The sequence below is a fragment of the Silene latifolia genome, chromosome 11, assembly GCF_048544455.1.
Source record: "Silene latifolia isolate original U9 population chromosome 11, ASM4854445v1, whole genome shotgun sequence".
Lineage (NCBI taxonomy): Eukaryota > Viridiplantae > Streptophyta > Magnoliopsida > Caryophyllales > Caryophyllaceae > Silene > Silene latifolia.
In genome coordinates, this window is record NC_133536.1 from 12,237,808 (window position 1) to 12,247,256 (window position 9,449).

At 36.2% G+C, this 9,449-nt stretch overlaps 1 protein-coding gene across 1 annotated transcript; it reads left to right on the forward strand.

The window, feature by feature from the left end:
* The first annotated feature begins 308 nt into the window (after nucleotides 1-308).
* On the forward strand, nucleotides 309-5,227 carry LOC141611063 (prefoldin subunit 5). Its single transcript, XM_074429474.1, has 4 exons — nucleotides 309-721; nucleotides 813-916; nucleotides 2,177-2,254; nucleotides 4,939-5,227. The coding sequence occupies exons 1-4, from the start codon at nucleotides 520-522 to the stop codon at nucleotides 5,020-5,022; spliced, it is 468 nt and encodes a 155-aa protein (XP_074285575.1). The 5' UTR covers nucleotides 309-519; the 3' UTR covers nucleotides 5,023-5,227.
* The last annotated feature ends 4,222 nt before the right edge of the window (nucleotides 5,228-9,449 follow it).

A 9,449-nucleotide genomic window follows, 5' to 3' on the forward strand; every position in this document is an offset into this window, starting at 1 on the left:
ATGTTGGATCGGATATGGTCGAATTATTCAGGGCGAGTCACTCGGGTTTGATCGATTTTGCCTAGTGCTCTAGTTGTACGGTACTACGGTTGTACCATAGTTTTGTACTCTGTAAGTTATATTCTCCCTATACCCAATCAAATGTTTGCGTTTTCTTTACTATTTTTTCAATTTTGATATGTCGATCATTTTTTATTATTATTATTATTTTTTTTGCCGCAGTAAAAATATCTCGATTATTTTTTTATGCTTATGCATTTAGTATATGTGTAGCAAAATTTATTATATGTATAGCAAAAATTTACTTATTCCATTCTAATCATTTCTTTAATTTATTTTTCAAAATAAAATTTTAATAAAAGGTAAATAAGTAACTGAGACGGAAATTTTCCGTAAAAATTCTCGACTTTATGATCTCTTTAGTCAAAAGTTACATTACAACTTACAATCAGTCAAATATCCCGTAAAAAAAGGTCGAAAGGGAGAGAAGGCCAAAGAAAAGAGGAAAGAGATTCAACAATGGCGAACCAAGGTGGTGGAGCGGCGGCCATGAGAGCAGCAGAAATGGAGAAAATGACCGTTGAACAACTCAAAATGCTTAAAGAACAAACTGATGGTGAAGTTAATCTTCTTCAAGACGGTCTCAACAACATTCGCACCGCTACTTCTCGTCTCGATCTCGCTGCTACTTCTCTTCATCAACTTTCTCTTCGTCCTCAAGGTTCTCTCTTCGCGCTTCGCACTTCGCAATTTTCTGCTTTTTTTATTCTTATGGAGTATTACATTGATTTGATGATTTTGATGATGAATAGGTAAGCAGATGTTAGTGCCTCTTACGGCGTCGCTTTATGTTCCTGCTACTCTTGATGATGCTCAAAACGTTCTTGTTGATGTCGGTACTGGTTACTTCATTGAGGTATGGTGATTGAATTCGCTGTTTTTATTTGAGTTTTTAGATGATTTTGTTATTTTTGTTTTTGATTGATTTGATGAAGATTAGGAAGATTTGGAGTTGTGAAATCAGTGTAATTATGTTTAGTTCGACTACGGTTTCGAAATCGGTTGTTTGTTTGAGATTTCATCTGATTAAGTGAAGATTAGAAAGGTTTGAAGTTGTGAATTTTGTGGAAGTGAAATCAGTTTGTTAGCGAAATCGCTCGTTTATTCGAGGTTTTGCATGATTGTTTCTTGTCAACTTTGTGAAGTTTGATTCGGTGAAGATTAGGAAGGTTTGAGGTTGTGAAATTGTGGAAGCAATATCAGTTCGTTTGTGTTTATTCGACTAGTGCAGTTCCAAAAATAGCATGTTTATTCGTGTTTTACAAGATTATCGGTTGTTCTTTCTAGTTCATTTGAAGTGGTGATATTGTGGAAGAGACGTCATTCCGTTTGTGTTTATTTTGACTACGGTTTATCTCCAAGGAGGGAGCTGATGTTTGTTGATTGTGTTGGGGGTTATCTTTTCTTGCGTTGAGGTTTCTTTTTGTTTCGTTTCATTAGATGAAGATTAGGAAGGTCTGAGCTAGTGTAATTAGGAAGGTCTGAGCTAGTGTAATTTTGACTATAACTTATCTCCAAGGAGGGAGATATGTTTGTTGATTGTGTAAGAAGTTGGCTATTCATGCTTGGTTGTTTATTAGTTTAAGGATGCTTGATAGCCTTGATTAATATTTTTGACTTACCATACTCTTTCTACGCTGCAATCTCATTAAAGCCTTACACGAGAAAAGTTTGTAGGATGGGATAGATTGTGTTCTAGTGCAAGTGTTTTTGTTGTGATTTGGATGCGGACTTAGGTTTAAAGGTTTCAGAAAGCCAGACATTTTGAGGTTTCAATTTTGCTTTCTTTTATTTGTTTGTGTGTTAAATTTTATGTAATTCGTGTTCTCTTTGAATGTTCATATTTACACCAATAGCAACATAAAATTTGTCTTAAAATGACTTGAAGCCGTTTATTAATTCAAAACTAAATAAGTTTCCTCAAATTGTCCTCGTTTGTTGCTCTTGGCAACGTGGCATTCATATCTATCGTTGTGGCCTTTCTAAGATCGGCTCACTTATTCTTTTGGATTTTAAGCCTTCTGCAAATCCCCTGTCAAACATTCGTGTGTGCGCTTTAGTTTCTTCCATAGGATACAACATTGCTTGAACTTGTTCATCTTCTTTTCTGATTCAGAAAACAATGGATGAAGGCAAGGATTACTGTCAGCGGAAAATCAACCTGCTTAAATCTAATTATGACCAACTTCTTGAGGTATTTTTCTGTGCCGAAAGGCTATAATTCTTTTCAACAATGACCAACATGGTAATTCTTCTGTATATAACCATGTAATTGGCCTTTTATTCGTGAATTATTTTCTTCACTGCTTTCTGATGATGCTTGTTATGCTGAACTTTAGTTGTGGCTTGGGTTTGTTAGTAAGCGGCTCATGTACTATAATATGGTATACCTAAGACATAGTAGTAATTTTCCAGACGGTTTTTGTGTCAGATGTGGTGTAACGCTGTAACCTCTTTGATACGATGAGCGTCTTTTTCTCCTTTTAGTTGATGTAACGTTTTTGGACTTGCAGGATGAGCACTTGTTGTAATAACAATGATAAGATAAATGCTTTAAGTCCTTGTCCTCTTCTTCTTTTTTCTTCATAAAGGCAAGGACAATAATAGATAGATTACTTGTAATCATTAAAGGTTACCTTTCCTGATTCAACTCTGTTCTATGTAGATCTTTTTAGAGGTCTTATCTACTCTTATGCACACTATGACCCCTTAGGGGTTGCTTGGATTGGGGTTATTTTGATAGGGACTAATTTTTATAGGGGTAATGGAACTCAAAACAAGAAGAAAATGAGAAAAAACGAGGGTGATGAAGGGAAGATAAGGAGTGGTAAAGAGGATGGAGGGATGGGGGAGAATTATTAATCATATGAGGAAGTTTAATCATTGCTCCGTGAATGGGTACTTATTTGCATATCTTCATCTCATTCCTCCAAACTCTACCTCCTACTTAATGTTTATCATTGTCATTGACTGAATGCCTCCAAAAATGTTTTTGCTCCATATGAGGCAAGCGGAGGGGGATAGTTGGACATTTTCTGTGCGGTGTCGTCTTGGGTAGTGCTTATCACATGCTATAATACTGTACTTGTTACTTGTTAATGCTATACAATCAAATTAGTGTGCTGTGACAATCACTTTATCTTTAAGTCCTCTAGTGCGGAAACCTTGATGTAGACTTGCGGTCAGTTTCCTGCTGTACCCAGCCATGATATACGTGTTGAGAAGAACATTCGTGTCGACGACTTTTATCATGATTTCTAAGTTCTAACTATAGCATATGTGGACGATAGCATACTTGTTGGGAGGAATATCATTGTGGACTGTGGACTTTCTGTGACATATGTATGTGGTTCATTTTGGAATGACATGATATCTCTTAGCTTTATGTCACAGCATATTTCTTTGGTTATAATTTTGAATTGCATTTAATCATGGATGTGAAGATACCTAAACAATAATTCACTCTCTAAGATGAATAACTTGCATACGATTAGCGGACTACTTTTATCCTGACTATAGTAGGTGTGGACTACTTTTATCTATAAAATTTATCTCGACTATAGCATCTGCAAGCTACTCTTAAAACGGCTCATTAAAGTGGTTGCGCTTCTTTCTCTTTTGAAGTACCCATCCTTCGATGCAATTCTCGGTGCAGTATTCATCTTGGGTCATTTGGAAATAGTCTCTTTGTGTTGCTAACACAAGGGTAAGATTGCGTACCGCCGCCCCCCCCCCCCCCCCCCGCAATTTGCGGGAGTTATTGAGGCACTGGGGAAATGTTGTTGTATTATAGCATCTGCAAGCTACTTTTATCCTGAAAAGCATTTAGGCTCTGCCTTCCCTTTCTTTGTTTTCTTGAACTTTTTCTCCTGAAGTCCTCGACTTGTACGGAGTGCCATGCATGGTCCACGGGGGATTGGCGGATTGCTCAAATAGTCTGATCTAAAAGGTTCCCTTTGCTAGTTAGCTACCTGAAATCCTGCATATTGAATTTGGAACTTCTTCAGAACTAACTTTGGTGATAGTCCATTAAACTCCTCTTGGTTGTTTGGTTCTGTGATTTGTCCACGGCCGAACCTGTTTTGAATTTCTCTTTCCTGTTCTGGTCTTCTGGATATGTGGCATGTGATATATAATTTGACTTTTAACCATGAAAGGAATTTCATCACCCAACTGACAAGAAAACATGTTGCAGAGTGTCTAGCTAGTTCATGTTGATGATGATACGGCTGGTAGAGACGTAAAACTAAGTTGTACTCCGTACTATGTAATAAGTTAGCAAAGCTGTCACTTTGAAGTCTCAAAAGTGGTCTTGACAGGCTGTTAAAACTAATAAGAGTTCAACTTCATTCAGATAGGACATGAATCAATGATGAATGTTCTCCTTCCTATAGTTTTCGTTGTGCTGCATGTGATTTCTTCTCCCTCTTTGTTGGCTTCAACTGAATACTTACTTCGCTTTCGAACCTCTGGCTGTAGGTACAGGATGTTGATATAAGTCCATGTTAAGTTGTTTGCCTATTTTATTACTATAACGGAAATTAGCTATGAGACTCATAGATTATTACATTCTGCTAAAGGGGAATTTAAATTGAAACACAAGGGGTATCCGGCATGGTTTTAAATCTCAGTGTCGGTCGTAGTCCCGGTAGCGATATAACCGGTCCTTAATCGACCGTCGCGGACGAATCACTGTGAATCTTGGTGATTTCTCGGGCGATACCTCGTATCCGTAGACTGAAAATCCGATACAACTCGGCCGAGATTTTGAACCATGGTATCCGGAACTACAAAATAGTCATATTGTCCTTGATTCCATGCAATCGCAGCTCTAAATACTTCTCGTGTTTGGACTAACTAGTTTTTGCAAAACTGCAGATTGCGTCCAAGAAAAAAGTTATAGCGGACGAAGCTGGAGTTGTGTTACAGTCCAAGTTAAAGCAAATGGCATCAACTTCATGAGGATCTGTGTTCGGTAACCCAAGTTTTTGTACTCTTGTTTAGAATGTTTTTTGGCTGTGTAACTGACTAGTTTTTTAGAAACTCATTCCGATACATGAAGCTTATATGCTCTCTTTGTTAGAGGTTGTGTACACTTTATTCGTCCTTTGTGCATTGTTGGTCTCAATAGGTTAATGAAAACCATTACGGAGTACTATTTTTTTAAGCGTCTATGGTTTTGTATGGTGCATGAATTTCAAAATACTTTTCTATACCCTCCGTCCCAGTTATTTGTTGTCCTTTGGTTTTAGCACAAAAACCAAGAAAAGAGCAGAGAGTCGGAGTCAATTACTGACATGTGGACCAAATTGAGTGTGAATGACCAAATTGTTCATCAAATGCATTCCTAATATAGAAAGGACAACAAATGACCTAGACACCTCAAAATGGAAAATGTCAACAAATAACTGGGGCGGAGGGAGTATTAAATACGAGTATGTGGTATTCTTAACCCCTCACGTAACCTTACTTGCTTCCACTTCGCTTGATTTCCCTTCCTAACCTCCAAAATCCCCGTTCAAAATCATCCATCGGTTTAATGAGAATGTTAGGTATTCAGGTTAGGGCTGTTTTTGTGGATAGTCATGTTATTGAAGAGTTGTTGACTCCTCGGAAAGTTGTTTAAAATGGCAAATTAGCATTTAAGGTACGGTTAATTATTATTTTTATTCAACTTTTCTCTCTTTTTAGTTAGTTTTTGGTATATTTATTGGTTGTCTCTCACTAATGTAGTGAGAGACGGTTTCTCAGAAGACTTATTGTTACAAAAAATCGGAATTTGAAATTCGTGAAAGAGTTGTTGACTACTCGGAAAGCTTTCGTTTTGGTAAAATTTGTTCGGAGATAGACAGTGAATGTAAAGAAGTTGAAGAGGATCAGCCAATGCTACTCCCTTTGCATCAAAGGTAGTAGTAAAGGCGAGTTCCGTAGACGTACAAACTCGTAAAGTATCCTGCATTTTAAAGAAAGATGAAAGAATGAAGATATGTTGTTGTTAGGAGGAAACTGGAAAGCGATAGAATGAAGATGTCTAGTTTGATACGAAATACAAACTTTATGGTGTGATCAACTTTGTGTAGTCATCAACAGAACATTAGAGGGATTCATGTTTGATACATTTATACCCCACATCACATGTTCGATAAATAAAGGATTATGATTTAAGATATACGGAGTACAATGGAGAATGTGATCGTTCACCAAAAGTGGGTTTTTGCCCATAATTCCACTTCTATCTTGTACAAGAAACATCTTAGGTCATGATGTAAAAGCTTCCATGGCGGCCGTATTTTTGGGGTACATTTTCAGTGGAAGCGTTTTATCGCGACATTCGCAAGTATTCCGTCGGAAAAAAGGTTTCAATTCACGATTTGAGTCTCGTATATACTCGTGAATAGGCTCGGGAAATAAGTCATTCGGGCCGGGTTTGGGTTGGGTCAATTTAGGTCAGGTAATTTGTGGATTATTTTTAAAGTCGGGTTATTTCGGATTGGGTTGTTTTTGGTCGTTTCGAGTCAGATTTTGTCTAAAATAAGTCACCTTCGGTCGTTTCGGGTCACTTCCAATCATGTCATTTTGGGTATATCAGGTCAAGTTCGGTCATATTTTTCGGGTCACTCTTTGTCAGGTCTACTCATGTTCATGAAAATATACTATGAATAATTTTAAAAAGGAAAATGAGATAGCGTTATCAGATGATACCGAGTCTCAATACTACACTCTCACAGTCTCACATACAATGTCAGTTTCTATTAAAATGATGGATCCTACGCAAAGACATGTGAAAGAGTGATATACCGAAACTTAATACCACTAGATAACACATCTCCAGTACCTTCTTTACTCGCAATAGCACTCAAGTGTACTTTTCAAAGATGTAAGTACTCAAGTTCATCAATGCATAAAGAGAAGATGGGGATATATATATATATAATCATATACTCGTAGTAAGTACAATAAGTCTTGTTGAAGACGAGATACATATCGTCATAAGCTAAAGACGGAAAAATGTGACCCATTTAAGACTAAAGGTAATCAGACCAAATTTTTAAGCTATATAACAGTTTGTCAGACAAATGATCACATTTTTCGACATTTGACCCGTCTTTTTGAAATAACGAAAAGTGTCCGTCTTTAATAAGAATTTGTGGAGTAACACGGGCTTTGATTTAAGTAACGTGTTGCTTAATAAACCGTGCATGAAGAAATATGGTAGTCACTCGTTATTAAGTGGTTCACATAGCCATTAAGCAAGAGCCACATAAGTTACTTAGATAACCTAACGTCCTAACTACTCGTGCCCCGTGTTCTTTTTTCAAGTGGGATTCATATGCTCCTCCATGTGCATTTGTGATCTAATATCTTTTAAACTTTTAGATCGTGTGATTGATTACAAATATGTACGAATTACTTTATTATTAATACCCCGATTGATTTGATTAGTAGGGTGTCAAGGGATTTCATTGTAAACGAAGTACTTTTTAGATAAGATTATTGTATAATGTACCGGTTTAGAGTTGGCAAATTTAATCTGACCCAATAAACTCAACTTGATCACCTGATCCGATACAACCCGAAAATATAGCAACTCGAAAACCGACCCGATAGATCCGAAAACCGTCCCTATTGACCCGGTTTGGTCATGATACCCGATACAACCTGATAACTAGTGAGCCGAACCCAACTCGATGAGCTGATAGATTGATGACCCTATAATTATTAAGCTTACTGTTGATCCAAATGAAAGTGAGATACGTTCAACGTATGACATTGTAACCAAACCAAATAATGGTCAAAAACTATAATTATTGGTAAAAAATTGAAGTAACACGATAAAACGAAGAGACACCCGAAATGAACCAACTCAAACATGGCAAAACCCGACACATCAATTGACTTGGAATGATATGACTCGATACCCAGCACAATCCTGATTCGATCCGAAATGGAACTTTGGCTCAATATGACTTGAATCCCACTCCAATCAGTCTGACACGATTACCACCTTTACGTACAACAAGATCTTTATTACTTATACTTGTATATCCTGTTTATTGCTATCATTAGTTAAAACACATATCGAAGATGTCTTAGTCTAGTGGTTAAGAGTTAAGACGTAGGTATCCTGGACAATAGGTCTCAGGTTCGATTCCCCCTCCCCTATTGTAATGCGACTAAGTGCGCGCTTCGTTGAACCAAAAAAAAAAAAAAAAAAAATTAGTTAAGACACATAAATATATATTTTATTATAAAGTTTTTTTACATTTTATAGACAACTTGGCATGTAATTTGACATGTATTTAACCTGTTTAAGATTAAGTATTCGTCTTAGATGAGTATTTGTATGGTAAGTAATAGGGGTAGGATCATGTTCTACTCTTCGGAGTCTTTTATTCCTTTAGTCAATTCATAGTCAAGTGTGTTAAGTGTTGTTTTACGACCATTTCTTGGTTGATTTTCGTAGCATTGTCAAGTCTGTCCACCACATAAATTTACTGGTTTTAAATACCTTTACATCTAGAAATTTCAATTGTTCACCAGGAAATGTCAAGTGTGGTCGCAAAATGATGATAGGTTACCATCTTCAACAAAATGTCAAAGCATTAAATTGCTCTTTGAATATGTCAACTTAGTCACCAATTGGTCCAACTATTGACTAATCCCAATCTATGAAATTAAACTGGGGTGTACACCGTTGACACTAATAAGTTATTTCTTGTTATAATTTTATAGGTGCAATTCTGAAACTTGGTTAATACGGAGTACGCCTAGTTAATAGTATGGATTCCGTTTAAATTTTCATTTTATTTATATTCATTTTCTCTAGCAGAACAATTTTAAATCTACACATTATCGTACAATTGAATGATAGATTGTCGCAAAATAAAACTTGAGCAATTAAAAGGAAATCAAAGATTGATGGAAATGGAGAGGATCAGAATCCCTTGGTTAGCCATATTTGAATTTTAATATAGAAACAGTTCTAATAAAAATGTATATATCGAAAGCTATAGGAACGTACTTTGCAATATTTAACTGCGGAACCAACTCTTTGTATTAATTTTTTTTTTTTTTTTTGTAATTTCTTCCAATAGTAAATTACGAGACACAAATATAACTATATGACTATATGAGATATGAAAGTGGAATAATCGAATATTGGATCCACACCTGACTCTTCAACGTTAATCTTATGCTATGTATCTCTATAACTCGTTTCATATTGTAAGCTATACATTTAACTGAGATGTTTTATTTTTCACCTTTAACCTTTTTGCAACCAATAAGAGTGGAAGATGCATACAGAGAAGCAAAAGTGAGTCTTGAAAAATAAAGATAATGTTGCTTTACATAAACCCACGAACACAAATACTTGTGTACAACGGCCT

What these genes read in the sequence shown, in the direction of transcription:
- LOC141611063 (XM_074429474.1), top strand. Translation starts at nt 520, where the DNA reads ATGGCGAACCAAGGTGGTGGAGCGGCGGCCATGAGAGCAGCAGAAATG. An exon ending in ACTTTCTCTTCGTCCTCAAG is followed by an intron (nt 722 to 812) that starts GTTCTCTCTTCG and finishes GATGATGAATAG; the next exon opens with GTAAGCAGATGTTAGTGCCT. An exon ending in GTACTGGTTACTTCATTGAG is followed by an intron (nt 917 to 2,176) that starts GTATGGTGATTG and finishes TTTCTGATTCAG; the next exon opens with AAAACAATGGATGAAGGCAA.